This window comes from Chrysemys picta, chromosome 2 (genome assembly GCF_011386835.1).
Source record: "Chrysemys picta bellii isolate R12L10 chromosome 2, ASM1138683v2, whole genome shotgun sequence".
In the NCBI taxonomy this organism is placed as follows: domain Eukaryota; kingdom Metazoa; phylum Chordata; order Testudines; family Emydidae; genus Chrysemys; species Chrysemys picta.
The window spans coordinates 162,951,299-162,972,362 of NC_088792.1; the positions used below are offsets into that span (position 1 = coordinate 162,951,299).

A 21,064-nucleotide genomic window follows, 5' to 3' on the forward strand; every position below is an offset into this window, starting at 1 on the left:
AGCATTCCTGTGCACACGAGTGACCGTGTGGTGTTCTCGAGCTGCCTCACCACGCTGGTCCGCAGCCAACCAGAACTTGGAGAGACACGAGGAACGAGCACAAAGCTTTATGTAAAAGGGCATGTATCCCCCCCCCCAGCCCCACCCCACCATAAGCAGATGTTGGCTGGTGGGAAAGAAGCAGCTGAGGGAACTTGAGACCAAATGGCCAGGCAATGCAGCCCAGAGAGGTCACAAATGCACGTGTCTGAGAGTGGAGTAGCGAGAGGAGGCACGGCTGTAACCTCCTCTAAGGAGCCGGGATTAAATGAGAATTACAAACATACATAAAAGTGGGTAGATATATTGGGCTGAGAACTTCTGGGACTTCCCATGGGTCCCTGGCTAGTGGCAGGAGACTGGGTCAGGGGCAGTCAGGGCAGGAGTCAGAATCAGAGTCTGAATGCCAGAGCCATGGGTCGAGGCAGGTCAGGAATCAGAACCAGATGATCTGGAATCAGGGAAGGCAGGAGCAGGGCTACGAGTGAGGCTAGGACAGGCCTGGAACAAGGCCAGGTGCAGGGCACAATATAGGCTGGAGCAGGGCTTGGAGCATGGCAAGCACAGAAAGGCAGAGACTCCACAGGCATCTGCATTGAGCAGCCTGCTGCTGAGCTTAGAAAGAGGCCTGCTAGCTTCCTAGGCCCTGTGGCCGGCCCCTGCCCCGTGTGGCCCAGCTGTGCTCCTTAGGCCATCACAAGACTGAGCAAGCGCAGCTGCAGAGCCTCCCCCCGGTAGCTAGAGGGGCAAGAGGCTGTGCTGGGCATCCAGGGATCCTTCTGGGATGGTATTGACTTCATTTTAACCCATGCAGGCGTTGCAAAGCAGCATGTACAGAGGGGCCTGGCCCAGGCCTGGCTTGGGGATGCCCCCTTTCCGTTCATGGTGGGTAAGAGCAGGAGGGGATTCGGGGACATGCACCTTTGAGGATTTTCCTACCCAGCCTGAGCTGGGACTGTAGATTTCTAGGGGAAGTTACCAGGAACAACGCTGGGACAGGCCAAAATAAAACGCTGTCCTTGTGAGACTGCAAACAGTTTGAACAGGAGTCACAAGCATTAAAAAAAAATTACTATGGGGGCTTGTTTTTTTTGTTTTGTTTTTTAAATGGTCCCTAGCAGCCCCTTAAATAGGGTTACCATACGTCCGGATTTTCCCGGACATGTCCGGCTTTTTGGGCCTCAAATCCCCGTCCGGGGAGAAATCCCAAAAAGCCGGACATGTCTGGGAAAATAGGGAGGAAGGGCCTGGTGGTGCTTGGCCGGGGCTGGGGCAGGCGGTGCGGGGCTGGGCCGGGGCCAGCGGTGCTCGGCAGGGGCTGGGGCCGGCACGGTGCTCGGCCAGGGGCGCGGTGCTCGGCCGGGGGCGCGGGTGCTGGGCCGGGGGCCGGCGCCCCAGGGCCCGAGCTGAGCTGGGCGGGAGATGCTGGGGCCAGAGCCTCTTGGCCTGGGCCGGCCGGCCACCAGAGGGAGCCGCTCGGCCAGGGGGGGCCGGACTGGGCTGCGCCACACCCCGCCCTAGCCCCAGCCCCAGCCCCAGCTTACCTCTGCCTCCCTGTTTCAGGCTTCCCGTGAACATTTGATTTGCGGGAAGCAGGGGAGGGGGAGGAGCAGGGGGCGGAGCGTTCAGGGGAGGGGGCAGAGTTGGGGCGGGGCTGGGGGTGGGGAAGGGGCGGAGCCGAGGCCCTATGGAGTGTCCTCCTTTTTAAAAATTAAAATATGGTAACCCTACCTTAAAGAGAGTTTCATTTCATCATGAGACAAAACCTGCCCCCTCCCCCAGGGACTGAACTGCAGCAGGACCCCCCCAGCTGAGTCGCAGCGAGAGCGGTGGAAGTTCAGGAACAGTTTCAGCGCAGTCGCAGCTAGGGGCTGCGGTGTATTACGCATAGCACCACAGCCGGGGCGGTGAGGATACTGGAGTTGCAGTTCATTAAGACACAAGTCCCCCCAGCCCAGCCCAGCCCTCCCTCCAGAAAAGCAGAGAGCCTCAGAGAAGGCATTAGAGGGAGTCCAAGTCTTTCGTGCTATACCCCACTGGAGAGAAGCAGCCACCATCTCCTGTTCAGATCCCAGAGCTCTGAACGGGGCAGGTCTGACAAGGGAGAAGTGGCTGATAACGGAGAAAGTTTTTGTATGAAAAGCACCACCAGGCGTACCCCAAAAACTTCCTGCAGCTGCCAGTTATCAGGCCTTGTCAGGGAAAGGGAAGCAGCATGCACAGGGCATGGCTGAGCCAGACCCATGCCAGGACAGGAGCACAACCTGCCCACAGAGGGCTCATGCAGAGGAAGTAGCACCTGTCGCTGCAACCCCAGCACCCAGGGGCCAGGTTCCTCCTCAGGGCAAGGCCAGGGCTACTGATGCTCAAACCGCCTCAGGGGGTCGGTGTGGGGGGTGGGAAAAGGGGAGACAGCAGCATGAGGCATGGGGGCTGCAGCTGACCCATCACTTTCCCCAATTTATTATTGGTTAACTTAGTTCTGTTTGTGAGGGCTCGGGGGACAAAGGGGACCAGGAACCTCCTCCACAGTCCTCTTCTTTCACCCTACTATCAAAGGCCCGGCGTCAGACTGAGCGGCGCTTCCACTCAAGATGGCTTCAGAACCAGTCTGTGCTGCCCCCGGGCTGGCAAGAAGGGTCTGAGAACTCCTCTGCCTCCATAGGCTGCAATCCCCGCTCCCAAACTCCCTCCAGGTGCTGCCATATGGCACTGTGACACCCACTGCATCCCCTCTTCCGCTGAAACCAAGGGGCAGCCGCTTGGGAGCCAGAGGCCTGGGTGGTTCCTAAAAACACTGTTATCGCCCTGGGCTAATGCATCAGCGCTTTGGTCAGCCGGCGTGGGGGCACAGGGAATGGAAAACACTGGCATTGCCTGAGAGGACAGAACCAGCCTGTTCTAGTTGGACTGAACCACCGGTTACACGTAAATCAGAGATATGCATTGCCTCGGCCAGGGAGAGAGCGGGTGGGCATGGCCACCAATTCTGAACCGTCCTCAAGGTGGGAAGAGGCAGGGCCCTGGCACCAAGCGGAGAGGGCACACGCTCCTGCCAGCTCCAGCATGGGAGACAGCATTAAATTACCCCCTTGCTTTGGATTCTCACCAGCAGGAGCCGCACAGGGAGGTGCAGCATGAGACCCCCTGGGGATGGGTTGAGTCCTAACTTGTACCAGGGCAGAGTGGCTGAGAGCACTGCCCTTGCTGGGGAAGCCGGGTGTCTAGGTGTGGAAGAATTGACTGGCAGGCTCTGTGCTTTCCCCAGGGCGGGGAGGAAAGGGAAAGCCCAGGCTCTCTCCCAGGCTGCAATGCATAGTTCATCAGACACGGAAATGAGGTGGGGAAAGGACAGCAGAAGGAGGAGTATGTACCTTCGAGAACTGTCAACCATGCAGAGTGATGGGAGATCCCAATAGAATTACCCGCCAAACATGTATACTCCCCAGCATCCTCAAATGAGACATTCCTTAAGTGAAGGACTTCCATTTCTTTGTCTGTTGTGTTAACTCCAGCCGTCTAGAAGAAAACAAATGGAAGCAAAAAACGGACAAGCAAACGACATGAGATCTTCTAGGAACCAAGGTGGAGGAGGGGGGAGGAACGTGCCCTGGTGTCTCATTTGCAAGACCCCCGGGTAGCAGAGAGAGACCACTGTAGACCTGTTAAAGAGACCCTTAGGACGACCTTTGATCCAGGCTGACCTAAGGAGATGTTTGTTAAAACCCTTCACCAAACTGAATTTCCTGCCCATCTGAACATGCTGGTGATGGGCTGCATGGAAAAATGGACCTCAGGAAGAAGGGGCCGGCTTAGTTTCATGCGACACAACTGCACAAGGGGAAGCGATGGGATTACGGAGAAACATGATGGAAGACAACATAGCTGAAGGAGTGGGGTTTGGGTAGGGAGATGACAGACTGTGAGATGGAGGGGAGAACACAACACTGTATTGTCACAGTCAGATCTGGTGCATAGATCGAGGTTTGAAAGCGAGGAGACATGAGCAAAATATGGCTGAATCACATCTTTATTTTGGAGGGGATCTAACTCAGCAAAGATCCCAAGCCCAGATGCGCTGGAAAAGACGCAGCTGGAGCGAGAAGTGACAGCTTGTGTTTCACCAGGAAGATGCTGAGATGGTTTAGATGCACCTATCCAATGTGTTTTGCTAATACAGTGAGAGCGCGCAGGGGAGAAACATCCAGGAGGGGAAGGCGGGCAAGCGACACAGAGCACAAAACTAAACTGGCCACTGCGAGTATTTTTCCATGGCTTGTGGCACCAGAAATATAGCAGAAACAAGAGAGCCCAGAGTTTTGTTTTCCACCGCTAGGGACTGACTGTCCAAGTAAGATCCCAGTTGGTGTTCTTCAGTTTACCTTTTGCCATGGGTCTGGTGACAGTGAGCCACGCAGACTGGTTAGCCTCGCCAATATAATTGGAAACCTTACAAATATACTCCCCGCTCTCGGCCTCTGTCACATTATACAGGGTCAGCACCTCCGCATCAGAGCTATTAATTCCTGAGTGCTAGAACAAACCAACAACACAGGAGTCACATTGACACAGTCGGACATTGCAGCCCCAAGATCAACATCAATCACATCATCAGTGCCTTGCCCAGACGCTGAATCAAGGGGCGACTAGCGCAAGTCCTCTGTGCCCCATCCCCCATATCAAGCAGTGGTGGTGTCTGTTTGCAGAAGTACAAGGGTCTGATAACAAGCCAGACACACACAGCCCCGAGGTGCCTATAGGTTTAACGAAGAAGGGCTTGTGCATTGAAACAGCTGACCGATGCACTGGCTTATGACAATTTGGTGACCAGTGCAGGAAGTCAGCAACAGCACAACCTTTCTCCCCTCCCTTTGAATAAACACATGGGCATCCCCAGAGCTCCCAGATGAATGAACATGCCCTGCTTGACAAGGAACAGATTCGGGGTGGGGTACCAAGGTGGCCATGAAACCACTGGATAAAGGGCACAGTGGGTTGCTTTAAGTGGCACAGACTGGTGTTAAGTACAACACAGCAGAGAGCCGTGTGCAAGGCAGGGTTACATCAGCTGCTTCTGCTCTCTGCTGTGCAGCAACTTGGCTCTCTTGAAGTGGAATTCCAGGCTTGTGGTGGGGGCTAAGGGAGCCGGGCTCACCTGAGCTATTATCTTGCTTTCTACATTCGCTATTTTAAAAATAACAATTTACAGAATAGGAGTGACCCTGCCCCAGCCCGCTGCATCTCTGAGCATGCAGATCCAAGGGCCACTGAATGCTTCACTGACAGTCTGTTCCTGGGCCAGTTAAGACAACCCCACTCTCTGCTTCCCAAGTCACTCTACACCAGTGTATTTAGTTTAACTTGGTGCTTCGGGGAGGGCATCTCTCATCCACATTCTGCTGAAAAGACTAGAACCTTCCTGACCTACCCACCAGTCAGGCTTTGGAGGGAGGAGAGAACAGAAGAAGGCTCTGCATGTCCCATCGTTTTGGCTCAGCTGGTCAGGAGACTGATACCTAACCCAGTCTGAATGGTAGCAAACATCATCCCTCTGCCCCGTTCCTGATACGCCAGTTCCATCCCAAATGGCTTCCTCCCCCAATTCATCTCCACCTCACCAGCTCCATTCCCGGCTCGTCCTGTGAAGGAAACTAAACGGGCCCACCCAGAATGGGACGTTACCTTCAGGATCTGCACGTAGGGTAAGTTATCGGGTCCGATCTTGCTGCCATTGACCTCTATGTGCTTCAGCCACTGGATGTGGGGCTGTGGGTCGCTGTAAACTTTGCACACAAACTCCACATTGCTGCCCAGGGCCACGGTCTTGTTAGCGGGCAGCCCAGCTTGGAGGATGGGCCGGTGAGGTGATCTCTCTGCAAGACATGGCAAGAGAGGGGATGGTCTCACAAAACCAGGGCGCCAAGTCCAGCGGGCCACTAAAGAGCAGCTCTGGGTGACCCGGACATTGTTCTCAATCTCACGCACATACACTTTGCTAGAGAAATGATCTTTTCTTGTCTATATTTTTTACGATGCTTCTTGCAGCCCTGTAGACTCTATTACTTGATGAGGACTCGTGGCTGGGATTCTACATAAAAAGACTAGTCTTAGCACATCATTGGCTACGTCTCCGTCCACCCCGTCCCAAACTTGTATCCCGCCCCCACCCCCACGCAACACACTTCTACCAGAGCCTGCTTGAGAGCTTAGATAGGGGAGGGCATCTCCTGAGTGACAGCACAGCAGTGGGGGCATAGAGTATTTAGCATCACTCCCTCTTTCGCTTCCTCTCCCGCCACCTGGGAAGAGCTTGCTGCCCACTGGACTGGGCCCATAGGGATCTAGTTAATTATCAGGCGGGTTTGACCTGGTGTCTGGCTATTGGTGGAAGCAGGCCATTTAAATCTACCTAGGTAGATACTTCTTGACACCTCTTCTGTGTGTGCAAAGTGAGAGAAGGCTGACTAACCTAATTGCCTTCTATGATGAGATAACTGGCTCTGTGGATGACGGGAAAGCAGTGGACATGTTATTCCTTGACTTTAGCAAAGCTTTTGATACGGTCTCCCACAGTATTCTTGCCACCAAGTTAAAGAAGTATGGGCTGGCTGAATGGACTGTAAGGTGGATAGAAAGCTGGCTAGATCGTCGGGCTCAATAGGTAGTGATCAATGGCTCCATGTCTAGTTGGCAGCCGGTTTCAAGTGGAGTGCCCCAAGGGTCGGTCCTGGGGCCGGTTTTGTTTAATATCTTTATTAATGATCTGGAGGATGGTGTGGACTGCACTCTCAGCAAGTTTGCAGACGACACTAAACTGGGAGGCGTGGTAGATACACTGGAGGGTAGGGCTCGGATACAGAGGGACCTAGACAAATTAGAGGATTGGGCCAAAAAAAACCTGATGAGGTTCAACAAGGACAAGTGCAGAGTCCTGCACTTAGGACGGAAGAATCCTATACACTGCTACAGACTAGGGACCGAATGGCTAGGTAGCAGTTCTGCAGAAAAGGACCTAGGGGTCACAGTGGACGAGAAGCTGGATATGAGTCAACAGTGTGTTCTTGTTGCCAAGAAGGCTAACGGCATTTTGGGCTGTATAAAGTAGGGGCATTGCCAGCAGATCGAGGAACGTGATCGTTCCCCTTTATTCGACATTGGTGAGGCCTCATCTGGAGTACTGTGTCCAGTTTTGGGCCCCACACTACAAGAAGGATGTGGAAAATTCAGAAAGAGTCCAGCGGAGGGCAACAAAAATGATTAGGGGGCTGGAGCACATGACTTCTGAGGAGAGGCTGAGGGAACTGGGATTGTTTAGTCTGCAGAAGAGAAGAATGAGGGGGGATTTGATAGCTGCTTTCAACTACCTGAAGGGGGGTTCCAAAGAGGATGGAGCTCGGCTGTTCTCAGTGATGGTAGATGACAGAACAAGGAGCAATGGTCTCAAGTTGCAGTGGGGGAGGTCTAGATTGGATATTAGGAAACATTATTTCACTAGGAGGGTGGTGAAGCACTGGAATGCGTTACCTAGGGAGGTGGTGGAATCTCCTTCCTTGGAGGTTTTTAACGCCTGGCTTGACAAAGCCCTGGCTGGGATGATTTACTTGGGACTTGGTCCTGCTTTGAGCAGGGGGTTGGACTAGATGACCTCCTGAGGTCCCTTCCAACCCGGATATTCTATGATTCTATGATTCTAAGGCAGAAGTAGAAGTGCCAGAGATCCCTGAAGTCCACTCGACTTTGCTATTGATTTTACATGAAAGGTGGTCAGATGCCCAAGTGATGGATGGCAGTATAAAACCATTAGACAGACAGACAGAACACAATAACAGGACAAGAGACCAGCCCAAAGCCCTGGGAGCAGCATGACCCATAACCTCACTCTATGGGACAACAATACAAGTGAGGCAACATAGAGCTACTGAAAACACAGGCCTGTCCCCAGCCTCCAGAACAAAACTGCCATGCTCGGCCAGAGCACAAAGTAGGCCCTAACCCAAGCCCGTATGCGGGCAGGGACGCAGTCCCAGCCCCTCGCTCTCTCTCATGCTGCTCGGGGTCAGAAAGCAAGCAAGCATGAACAAGACAGACGTGGATTCAAAGCGAACGTAGCTTCCCAGAAACAAAGAGAGTTAGGCCCATGGCAGCAGCAGGGAAAGGCCCTGCCGCCAGCCACTGCCTTCGCATCTTCACTCGGGAGGGATTAAGGGGTTATTTTTTCATGGTGAGCGGCCGGAGCCAAGATCTTTTTCATCCCAGCCAGTCACTTATTAAAAATACGAAGGGAAAGCTTCACCGGCTGCCTTCCCCTCTAATCCCTCTCGCTAAGGAACCTTGACGAGCGGCCCCCTGTATCCTAAAATCACACTCCAGTTCCCGAAGTAAGTATCACAGGACCGGCACAGCCCCTGCCAAGAGCTCCCCTCTGCTCGCACTCACACCCGCCTTGAATTACACAGCACGCTTTCTGCGGTGCCTCACCACTCCCCCCTCTGATGATGCAGGCAGGCCTCAGCCTGCTTCCTGTCCCGAGCGCCGCTTGAGGCCTAGCTAGAGGGCTACAGCCAGGGCTGATCACTGAGGAGGGAGTTAGGAAGAGGCCAAGCGACAGCTGGTTTCTCTGACAAGGGGGGAAAGAAAGGACAAAGCTGATGATTTAGAGCCCCAGCTCTGGTGGGAGCTGTCAAGGCCTGTGCCTCTAACCAATGCAGCAGGTGCCTAGAGATGCTGCAGGTAGCACCTGGAAGCCAGCCTGGCTCACTGGAGCTCGCTCCACACTTGAATTTCCACCTGGGAAAGGGTGAAAAGGGAAGAGTTGTTTTAATTCATAGTGAACTCACATCCTGCCCTCTGATCTCTTGCAGTTGCCACTCTGCCTGGTGCCACAGAGGAGGGGAGGCGGGCGTGGCTTCCTAAGGGCAGGAGAACGAGATTGGCAGGGAATACAGATGTATCTCGGAAGGAGATACATGCCACGTACGGACACTGTGCAGAGGCAACGGTGGCCTCTGTTCAGTGAAGCTTCTTGGAGGAAAGGGGATGGAGGAGACTCTGGGCCTGATTGCAATGGGATACAAGGTAAATGCTGGTAAACCAGTGCAGCAAGTGGGAGTGCGGACACTGGAAGGATTCGAGGCCTGCTCTCCTATGCATACTCTGCTTTCACCACCCATCCTCTAGCGCGCACACCACACTCACTAACATGCAGCTCCTACTACCACGGATATTCCCTCTGACTCTGTCCCTTTGCCTGCAAACCAAGTCTGCATCAGAGCCCAGGCTTTGCCTTTCCTCCAGCAAGGGAACAGCAGCACAGAGGAGATGAAATACATCCAGCACTAGCAGTTCTGAGCAGCAAGAGCTGTGGTGGCTGATTTTATGATTCCGTGTCCGCTCATTGCCTTGATAGCCAGGCCCGCAAGGAACAGTCCCTCCAATGGAGCGGCACTGGCAGTGCCATCAGATGTGTCCCCTTGAAAGCAGAAAGTGGGCAAAGGATTAGCTTTGGACCAGACCGGAGTGAGAAGATGACAGGATCTGCCTGGAGTCTGGCTGGCGATATTCTAGCTGAGATCTCACTGCACTCAGCGCTGGGTGTCTGGGATTTCCTGCCACTTGCCACCTGGCTGGAATCGGGTCCCTTTTCCCATACGTAGCCAGGATGAAATGGAAGCGCCACTATGCTGCATTGTAGGTGTCAGTGCATGGGGCCGGGCCTGGATACTTGGTGACCAAGCCTTCCTGAGCTGGGGCATTGCACGGAAGGATTCACACGGGGCTCCTAGGGGCAGGGCTAGCCACTAACCTCCAAAGGGATTTCCAACAACAGGGGCCCCAAAAGCCCCTTATGAAACCAAACTAAACAAGCCACCCAACCAGTTTGGATTAGTGACTTTCACCGCAGAGGGCAGTTCCATTCCAACAGTCTTACAACAAAAGGGCGAAGAGAAATCAAACAGGGAGGAGACCTTTCCTTCCCAAGAATGGACAAGGGCATCACGGCCCCACACAGACGACTCTCCCCCCAATGCCCTCCTGGGCCTGAAGCCAAGCAAGGGATCAGGTGAAAGGCCAGACCGAGAGAACCCCTGCTTTGCTCCTGGGGCCAGCAGAAGCTGGAGGAAATGCCGCTGCTCCAGAGAACAGCCACCGGTGCACTGTGTGGTGAATGGGGCGGATCACCCTCCCTAGCACAAACAGAAACCGAGTGTTTGCAAAGTGGAAAGGGGGCACGGACAGGTGAAATTCTTGTCAGGGAATGTGGGGGAGGGGGATAAACATGGCTACCTATTCATTTGAGGTCAAAGGTCAAACAAACCCAATGAGGACCTAGCTGATTAACAAAGAGCCTGCCACTGCGGTGAGTGAGCATTAAGAAACCCCTTTGTTCCCCCTGCTGACTATTCCCTTCAGTTTGCTCAGTGTAATCAAATTAAATCACATTTTTAATGGTTCATTTACTGGCATTTAGAGCAGCTCCACATGTGCAACTGCATAGACTAGCCTTCCCAGCTGGGAATTAAGGCTCATAAGATGATAAAAAAAAAAAAAAAGGTTGTGTCTGGACGACAAAATTATTTTAACTAAAATTTAAAAAAACAAAACTAAAAACCAAACCACCAGCTCTGAGGCCAGGCCACCCCTCCCATCCCCCAAGGGAGACAAGCTGAGCTCTCGGGAGACAGAAGAGATGAGTCTGATTATAGTTGGGGCAAGTGACAATTAAAGGGGGGAAGCAGAGTCCATCCAGCTATCTAGGTGCTTATGTAGCTCCTGGCTGTGCAGTATCCGAGTGCCACCCAGTAACAATTCCAAAAACAAGCTCTCTTGCAGGTGTAGAAACTGGGGGAGGTCACTGATTGAATTGTAATGCGAGGGAGCGGACCCATGCAGGCAAGGAGCTTGTGGAGGGGAAGCTAAGCTGAAGGAAAGGGCTTTGCATTTGGCTCAAAGTACTGCGAGGCCCGAGGGTTCTTCTTCACCCTGATGGGAGCCCCCACTGGAGGCGTCTGGGCGTCTTCCTGGATTAGCCAGAGTGGGGTTTGGGTTCCCCTCCCAGAGGTGAGACAGCCACTGGGAGCTCGCTGACTGTGACGTTGTGCTCGGGTATAACACCCCGGCCTTCTTTGGGGAAGTGAACATAAGAACGGCCACACTGGGTCAGATCAAAGGTTCATCCAGCCCAGTATCCTGTCTACCGACAGTGGCCAATACCAGGTGCGCCAGAGGGAGTGAACCTCTCTCCCGCTGTCCATCTCCACCCTCTGACAAACAGGGGGTGGGGACACCTTTCCTTACCCATCCTGGCTAATAGCCATTAATGGACTTGACTTCCATGAATTTATCTAGTTCTATTTTAAACCCTGTTACAGTCTTAGCCTTCACAACCTCCGCAGGCAAGGAGTTCCACAGGTTGACTGTGCGCTGTGTGAAGAAGAATTTCCTTTTTTTTTTTTTAAAACCTGCTGCCTATTAATTTCATTTGGTGGCCCCTAGTTCTTATATTATGGGAACAACTAAATAACTTTTCCTTATTCACTTTCTCCACATCACTCATGATTTTATAGACTTCTATCATATCCCCCCTTAGTCTCCTCTTTTCCAAGCTGAAAAGTCCTAGCCTCTTTAATCTCTCCTCATATGGGACCTGTTCCAAACCCCTAATCATTTAGCCCTTCTCTGAACCTTTTCTAATGCCAGTATATCTTTTTTGAGATGAGGAGACCACATCTGTACGCAGTATTCAAAATGTGGGCAAACCATGGATTTATATAAGGGCAATAAGATATTCTCCATCCCTTTTTTAATGATTCCTAACATCCTGTTTGCTTTTTTGACCGCTGCTGCACACTGTGTGGACGTCTTCAGAGAACTATCCACGATGACTCCAAGATCTTTTTCCTGATTAGCTGTAGCTAAATTAGCCCCCCCATCATGTTGTATGTATAGTTGGGGTTATTTTTTCCAATGTGCATTACTTTACATTTATCCACATTAAATTTCATTTGCCATTTTGTTGCCCAATCACTTAGTTTTGTGAGATCTTTTTGAAGTTCTTCACAGTCTGCTTTGGTCTTAACTATCTTGAGCAGTTTAGTATCATCTGCAAACTTTGCCACCTCACTGTTTACCCTTTTCTCCAGATCATTTATGAATAAGTTGAATAGGATTGGTCCTAGGACTGACCCTTGGGGAACACCACTAATTACCCCTCTCCATTCTGAGAATTTACCATTAATTCCTACCCTTTGTTCCCTGTCTTTTAACCAGTTCTCAATCCATGAAAGGATCTTCCCTCTTATCCCATGACAACTTAATTTACGTAAGAGCCTTTGGTGAGGGACCTTGTCAAAGGCTTTCTGGAAATCTAAGTACACTATGTCCACTGGATCTCCCTTGTCCACATGTTTGTTGACCCACAAGATCCAACCTCTTCTTGGCCTGCAGCCGACCGGAAGGGACTCACTACAGTGCCTCAGGCTAGCAGCGGTGCAGAACTCCACCCCACCCCAGGACTGCCCTCCACTGTCCAGTTGGGATATCAGCTCAAGTCCTGATATGGGCCCAAAGAGGAGAGACAGCAACCAGCTGACACCTCACCTGAGAGGTGGGCTGAAATCTGACAACGGTCACCGATTCCAAACGCCACATACAGCGAGGTGCCTAGAGCTAATTATAGAGCTTTGAGCAATTCCTTTCCACTGGGATGTGCTAAGGTTTCTCTGGTCCTGGACCCAGAACACCTTTCTCCCAACTGGGGCCTCAGTCCCAGAGCTCAGGTTCCCAGCATCGCCATGGTTTCCCCAGTCTTCGAGTCAGCCTCCACAATCCCCACCCAGAGCCCTACAAGAGCATCCCCGGGCTGCAGAACATCGTGTGCACGGCTACAGCTGAACAGAACAGGACCTCAGGGGAGCCCCCTCCTCTGCACAACCATGACCCCTTGTGCTACATTTATGGTTTGCATCACTGATTTCCCAGGGACATACGTTTCCAATTTTCCTTCTTAACCCTCTGCCCAGCTCAGCCTTTCTCACCCACTACGTCGAGCTGGTAGGTGTGGTTGATGCTCCCATATTTGTTCTCCACGATGCAGGTGTAGTTGCCTTTATCGGACGGCACCACTGAGTCCATGATGATGCTCCAGGTTGCGTAGCGGACCTAAGGAGGCAGGAGAGACAACAAAGACAGTTCAATGTGGTTATTGGCATACAGCTTTATCATTTGCGTACTCCAAATGGTATGGTGAGGAATTAGCAGCCCCAGACCATGCCAGGGCTGCGTTTGATAGAACAAATGCCCTTGAATTCCAGAGCATGTCAAAGCCATCTCTGACCCCTGGGCCTCATGTTCTAGGCAGGCCATAAATCTCGGCTCAAGGTCACCTTTACCCGTTGCTACAGGGGGATGGTAATCGCTCCCAGCTGTCCCAGGACAGACGCGACACAGAGCCATCTGCATCTGGAAACATGATGTCAATGGAGTTTGATGGGCTGGCACTGACTGCAGGAAACCCCTCTCCAGGTAGTCCCAGCCTGCCCTCCCGCCCGCAGCATCACGGGAGCAGAATCTCACCACGCCAAACTGTCTCGCATCTCTCAAAAGAGACTGCCCCGGCCTCTGCTACTCCCATGTCAGTCAGATAAGCACTCCTCCCTAGCCAGTCCTCACTCCCACGCAGGAATCAATTCCCAGTTCAGCAGACAGGACAGAGCCTGGGTATCAGGGCACATCCCTGAGTCACCTCCCGCAACTCCCTGACTTTATCCCCTTTTATGGGCAGTCCTCTTCCCACCCTCGCCCCCAGGGCCAGCATCTCCACACCCAACTGCAGGGGGGCTCTCTGTCACATGAGCCCCTGAGTGGAAACAGGGATTAAAAAGCATGCAGGTGAGCAAGGGTTCTCCTGCTGATGTTCCTAGGGGGCTTCATGAAACTGTAGGCCAGACTCCACCCCATGCATTTCACAACACCGCAGCAAGCTCTGAACAGCTCAGCATGCTCCAGGCAGGGCAGCTGAGACATGCACTGTTGCAATTACAGCATCTTGGAGCAGCAAAACTGTTTCCTGCCCTCCCAGCCCCAAAGCATCCCAGATCTCGGCTGTTTGGCTTGGAGAGGGTGAGGGGTTTTTACTGTGGATGTCCCATGCTGGACTAGCGTCTCCACTATAGTTTCCTGGGCCCTGGAAGCTGAGCTCCTTCTTCTCAACACGGCCATGTTCACTCCTGAATAAAACCACCTTTGTCACTGCTGGATGAAAGCAGGATCCCAAGAAGCAGCTTCTCCTATCGAGACCTTCTCTGATACCAGCTTCATGCTGGTGCTGTTGCATTCCTGGCTCCCAGCTGGATTCCAGCCCCATTATCCCACCTCCCCATCCGGGCATTGCATTGTGTGCCCAGGCCTTCACCTTCCAATTACAGCCAGTGTGCCACTGTCAGAGTCAGCTCACAGCAACAGGCAGGGGCAGCAGGAGCTTCCCACAGCACAAGGACACAATGCAGAGCACTGAGCCCTAGGCGCCTCTGTAGCCTCTCCAGGCACTGTCACTGCAGAAATGCCATACGGTAGCAGAGTGATTTAGGGTGGCATTTGGGGAATGGAGAAGCATTTTCTTCCTGTGCTTACTGAAAAACTGGCTTGCCCTGGGAGAAGGTGCTGGCCGGCCTTGGTTCTGTCCTGAAACTTTTCTCAACAACTGTTGTGAGTCACAATTTATACAGTTGTGTCTTTTGCCCCCAGGTACATCACGGACTTCATGTGAACAGCACCACTGAAAGGCAGCCAGCACTAGCCTAGGAGGGTAGGGTCCAGGGAGACCAGCCAGGAGATGAAGCACCACCCCATTGCTATGGAAAGTGCCCAGGCATCTAGTTTACAAGAGACACTCCCCTCCCCTGCACCATGAACAGCCCAGGGATCAAAACCTCCTGGCACGATGGGGCTCTTTCCAAAAGGTGCAAGGCTGAGTCGGCCCTGCTGGGATTTGAACTTTGGAAGCCCAGTTGCTTCAACAGTGATGCATGAGAGGAAGACTGCCCTTGGGTTAAGGACACTGGAGGGGAGCTCAGAAAGCTAGGGTTCTTATTCCTGGCTCTGGGTGATCTTGGGCTACCCTATGCCTCAGTTTTCCATCTGTAAAAAGGGCTACGAGTACTTTCTTTCTCCTACCCTGTGTCTCGTCTATTTAAATGGTCGGGAAGGGCAGGAGCACTCTTACTATGTGCATGTATGGGCAGCACGTGGCACAGTGGGGCCCCGATCTCAGAAATAATAATAATGACAAACCTAATATAGGAGGAGAAGGTAGGGAAAGGTGGTGTCATTGATGAAGGCGTTTTCCTCGGAGTCCCATGAGCACCAGGAGGGTCGGATTGAAAGCGTACAACTCCAGGGTGTTACAAGGATGAAATATTACTAACATACGCCAAGGAGACTCTCCTGGTGTCCATGCCACACCCGTTCCCTGCCTGAAAGGCCAGTCTCCCTCTCACCTTTGATTCCTTAGGACCAGCCAGGGGAATCTTTGAGCAGATAGCTCCGCTCCAGCATGTAATAAAGTGAGCTTAGTAGAGTCATGATGTGGCTGATTTCCTGGGGTTTGTGCCAGCGCCTTGCTGTACCCTAATGGGACATGGGCCAATAGCTGGATTTCATTTGCACAATCAAATGCATGAGTCAGTGGCCAGTGAATAATCAAACTGCTAGCTGGAGGGGATCGCAGAGCAGAGGGCTGACTCAGAGAGTCTCTCTCGCAGGAGAGGGCAAGGTCTTCTAGGAGACCTGAGGCTCCTATCCCAAGCACAGGGAAACACACTACTCGAGGTAGCAGCGGCTGCCACCAGGTTACCATACTGGCCACACAAGCGTCTCTGTGGCTGGGAAACCACCTCCCACAACAGATCTATGGCTTATCTGTTTCCTTCCCTGCAGCCCTGAACGGGGAGCTCCCACTGTGCTTCAGAGGAGCTGACACAGGTGGGAATCCTTGTCTCCAGCAGAGAAAGGCTAATTCAATAGCACACAAAGCCATCCAGCTGTTCTAGAAGTTTTTCAAGGCCCAATACACGGGCCAACTCAGCCAGGCAAAACCAAAATGTAGTTGCTACAAATGACTAAGAAAAACAAGAGTGCATCAATGGAGCTCGATTTCACTTTCGATAAAGAGTAATTATCATCTGAAAATGGCACAGACCCTTCTTCAAATTGGTTTGATTCAGGAGAAATGAGGATAATTATTTGATGCATGAATCATGGATTGTGTCTCATTAAAGCCATTATTGATTCCTCCTGAGAGACCTTGACCAACACTTCAGTTTTAAAAAGAGAAGGAAAAAAGGACAGTTCTTCCCTCTGGCTACTTCGGGAGGAGTTTTATGGATGCAGGAGTCTATGCAGTGGAGCTGTGGTGGCAGCACTGAATCGTTCAGCACTAAAACACGTTGTTCTCCGGGCAACCAAAGGAGGAGTGTCAAAACCAGACAGCAGAACGCCCACACCCACTGCCAGAACGCCTTTCGCTTCTCCAGAGGTGCAACCACACCACTCACGGTAGCTTTAAAGATGACAGGGAAATGCTCCCCTAGCAATCACAGGGTAAGCTGTGCCCTCCAATATTGTACAATAGCGACTGCTAGAAAGAAACAGAGCAGCAAGTGCTCTCTCTCTCTTTTGGCTGTTGGACTCCAGCGCTGGCCGTCCAGGGAGCCTGCATAGTGTTCCCAGGTCCTCTCCTGCTTTGATTTGAACTCAGAGCCCCGAACAACAGCTTTGTTACAAGGGAAAGGAAACAGTGAGATACCAGCCCCACACTCCTTGGAGAGCTCCAGAGTCTAAGGCTCCATTCGCCTGCTTCAGTTCACTCCCAGACAGCACATCCCTGGCAAACAACAGACCCGCATTGGAGCCAAGTGGCCTGTCCTGCTCTTCCTAAGGGAGACAAGTATCAGGGAGTGAATTATGGCCCGAGAGCTGGGCCTGGGAGACTTTCCCAAGAAACCTGTCAGCCTGGGCCCCCTACTGCTTCTGCTGGCCATATTGTTGCCCTGTAATAAAATCATCCCCCATCCCCTGCAGTAACTGGGCTTGTCCTATAACAGCCCCGCCGTGGGAAGAACCCAGAGAGTTCCCCGGAGTATCACAAATGAGGGGGGGAATCTGATGCAGTTTGTGTGCAGATCAATACAGCAGGGGAGCAAAAAAACCCAATGTCAAAGCTGGGCAAGAGAAACTCATTTCAGCCTTTCTTCCATCCCCTCTCCGATAACGCATACTAGCGCAAGCTTGACCCATCAGCAGGTCACCCTCACAGGTCTGTTTTGTAACCTGAATGTTACAGGGGCCCATCTGTCCCTGCTGGGAGACTGCAGCCCAAATGAGCAGCCTTCCTGGTGCATGCTAATCTGCAACACCCATTCACTTTCCCCCCCAAAGCAATGGTTTCAGTTTAGGTTCTTATCTGACTCCTCTTCCTGTAGCTTGGGAGGTGCCCAGATACATTTAGAGATGCAGCCTCACCATACCCCTGGGAGATGGAGAAGGTTTGTTACCCCCATTTCACAGGTGGGGGAACTGAGGAACAGAGAGGTTAAGTGACTTGCCCAAGGTCACAGAGGGAGTCTGTACCAGAGACAGGGAGTTGAACCCAGAACTCCAGAGGCCCAATCCAGTGCTTCCACCACATGTCCATCTTTCCTCCTCCTCAATGCACTTTTCAATAAGAATTATTTGTACCGGAAGCCCAGAGCTCACAACCCAACCAGCACCACTCCAGTATCACTCCCACAATGCTCCACCCTGCAACAACAACCCAGCACGCACATATACTCCCCCCTGCAGTGACAGCCCAGTGCACAGACAGCCCCGTGCTCACAAAGTATTCTACATCACCACCACCCTGTGCAAAGCTCATTCACAAGCAACCCTACAATAACAAACCTATGCACACGTATCCAGTGGGGATAGAATCCAATACGTTTTCAAGAAGGAGGCGTTTTATATTCAGGTTCTCAAGGGATTATTATAAACAGCAAAGGGGAAATAAATCATTTTAGAAAGTTAGAGAAATGTCTCCTTGGGACTCTCCCCCCACTTTACAATCCTGCAGGCTGTTGGGCGACCAGCATTGAGAGAACTTCCCCTTCCAACCTACCTGGACATACAAGAGAGATGCTGCTGCTTTTTCCAGAACAGGATACTTGGGCCCAATCCTCAGCGGGTGTAGGCTGGCAGAGCTCCATTGCAGGGAATGGAGCTGTGTGGCAGGCAGTGAAATGAGGCCAGTTTACCCCAGCTGAGAACCTGGCCCTAAAGAGAAAGGCTGACCCTAGAAGAACAAGAGCCCCCAGGGGGGCATTCAGGACTGCTCACTTTATGCAGCTCCTTGCACCATGATACTGGGAGCCTGGGGTTGGAACTTGGTGCCTATTCACTGCAGTGTTGGGTGCACAAAGAATGCCCAAGACCCTGCCTGGCAGAGCCAGTTAGCTTCAGACAGAGAAAATCCCACAGCCTCTATGCTCCAGACCAATCCATACCCTCTATCTGCACAGCACCCCCATTCCTGCTCACCTTGTATCCACCGATGCGGTGGTCAGGCTTGAACTCCTTGCCGTTTTTCAGCCAGCGCAGCGTGGGGCTGGGTGTCCCGCTCGACGGGCACTTGAACTTCACCGTTTTGGCAGCTGGGACAGCATGGAGCTTCTTCTCCATCTTCTCGGGGTATGTCCAGTAGGGAGCCACAGCCACTGAGCAGAGAGAGGCGAGTCAGCACGGGGGAGGACGCAGACAGGAGGGACCCGTGGCTCAGTCGCTGGCACTGGGACCTCACAACGGGCCATGTGCGCTTGGAACTTCCCCTGCAGGCTGCCCAATGCCCCCAGTGCAAATGGGGCACACTGAGATGGACGCCATCCCTCTGCCCCAGCCCCCGCTCCTGGCTTAGGGGAAGAACAGAGTCTGATGGCTGCAAAGGGGTTCGTTGTAAAAATGGCTGTGAAGGAGAGGAAGGGCCAACATAGCCAAAGGGAGAGCCCGAGACAAACCCAGGGAGGTCCAAACCTGCACTAGTATCAGTTCTTTCTAGAGCCCCTCTCAGCTGGATGAGCACCCAGGCCCTGTTAACAGGCCACCGGCTGCCTGCAGTGCAACCCGAGCCCCAGCCAGCAGCCTGTCGCCGGGCAAGATCGTGGCTCCAGTAGCCTAGAAAGTCTTTGATCACTTGTGTCACACGGTCACTGGAGATGCCTGTCCTGCACCCGGGGATACACTCCCTTCCAGCCCCAATTATGCTATTCAGCTGGGACCAGGACTCCTCCGTGGCTGGATTTGCCTTGCGAGCTTGGAAGCAGCATCTGCAGCTGCTAATCTGAGTGTGATTGCAGTAGGAGGGTTTGGGGGACAGGGAAGGGGCAGGACTTTTAAAAATACTGAAGAGTATCCTCTCTGGTTTAACCCTGCAGTCAGGTGGGCCAGGAACCTGGAGCTACGGTGGATTGTAGACAAGACATCCTACCCCAACCAGACAGATCATGAACACGTTTCAGGCAAGGGAAGGAGACACACAGTGTGGGGAGATAGCTCAGTGGTTTGAGCATTGGCCTGCTAAACCCAGGGTTGTGAGTTCAATCCTTGAGGCTGCAATTTAGGGAACTGGGGCAAAAATCTGTCTGGGGATTGGTCCTGCTTTGAGCAGGGGGTTGGACTAGATGACCTCCTGAGGTTCCTTCCAACCCTGATATTCTATGATTCTATGAGTATTTTAGCAGCACCCTCATTCAGACTAAGGGCTTGTCTATCTGGAGAAATTTACTGGCATAATTATACTGGGATAATTAGACCACTATAGTTAGGGCACTATAACTCCCTGGGTGGATACTCATTCTGGAAAATTATACCGGTGAGTTATACCAGAATAACTTCAGCAGGATCCTTCTCCCAGTATAATTATGCCAGTAAATTTCCCCAGGTAGACATACCCCAACTGGGATATTGGCAACACCAGGAAGCTAGAGGTTTACCTGGCCTGCCCAGTTGGTGGGTGCTCTGCCCTCCCCCAGCCCTTGCGTTCTCCAGGTGGGACTGGCTGGAGTAGGAATCACTTCCCAGAGCAAGCTGCTGGCCTTTTGTCAGGCTCTGAGTGTTATTTAGATGTATGCGCATGGCTCCAAGCCAGCCGCTCATGCGCACATGGCCAGCTCCTTCAGAGGCATTCACACGCTGACACTCCAGCAGCCCAGGTGACCTTGACATTTCCAAAGCGGATAATGGTCTGGGTGAATGAATGACAAGCTGAAGCCTGGAGGCATGAGCATTTCCTCCCAGCCTGCTACATCTGCAGGCAGGGGCAGTGAGGGCACTGTGGGAAATTCACAGGTGAGCAGAGGATAACAGCATGCAGCTCACAGCTGTTCGCTATGGCTGCTGGCAGCCTGGGCCATCACCTGCTAGGCCCTAGCAGCGCTGGGCAAGGCCCTGCCAATGGGCGAGGCCTCTCATAAAAACTCTTTTTAGTGAATGACAAAAAATAAAAAGGAGACACCACCCCATGAAATGCGGCGCCCGAGGTGCTGGGGCCAAGGCCCTTCCCCCCCGAAGAGGTAGCAGCCGGGGGAGAGCAGTGTCTGCCTGAGGCTGCGTTAGATATCAAATCGTGTCTCATGCGTACGGTTTGGTTTGGTGTTATCTGCCTCCTTCTCCTCCGAGGAGGAGTCGTCATCGTCGTCGTCATCCTCAGCGGATGGAAGAGCATCTGCAAGAGAAGAGAAGAGAAGAGAGGGCCGGGTTTCAGTTTTGCTTCCAGCTGCCTCACTTACCATCCTGCAGGAAGAAGAACCAAGCAGAGCTGCACAGGGCCACTCCCTTCCCAGGTGTGGCTTTTACCCTTCCTCCCCCTTGTCCTGCACATTCATTGGGCTGCCTAGGAGCCATTCACCCCCCCTTGTCTAAGTAGCAAAGGGGGTTCCCACTAATACAAACACAGCCCCAGAGCAACTTGCAGAATAGCTCCGATGGGCAGAATTAAAAG

General features: G+C 52.6%; 1 protein-coding gene across 15 annotated transcripts in view; it reads right to left on the reverse strand.

Annotated features, from left to right (window-relative positions):
• Positions 1 to 21,064, reverse strand: part of FGFR1 (fibroblast growth factor receptor 1) — a 75,713-nt gene that overhangs the window by 17,230 nt on the left and 37,419 nt on the right. For 8 of the 15 annotated variants that reach the window (XM_065584673.1, XM_065584670.1, XM_024108589.3 and 5 more), the window contains 5 exons: positions 20,705 to 20,788; positions 18,610 to 18,785; positions 13,074 to 13,197; positions 5,722 to 5,912; positions 4,422 to 4,572 (listed from right to left, as the gene is read on the reverse strand). In XM_065584673.1, coding sequence (XP_065440745.1) covers positions 4,422 to 4,572; positions 5,722 to 5,912; positions 13,074 to 13,197; positions 18,610 to 18,785; positions 20,705 to 20,788 — 726 coding nt within the window. Of the gene's footprint in view, positions 1 to 3,413; positions 3,559 to 4,421; positions 4,573 to 5,721; positions 5,913 to 13,073; positions 13,198 to 18,609; positions 18,786 to 20,704; positions 20,789 to 21,064 lie in introns of all 15 variants that reach the window. The other 7 variants (XM_008172126.4, XM_065584672.1, XM_065584671.1 and 4 more) reach the window with 1 other exon arrangement.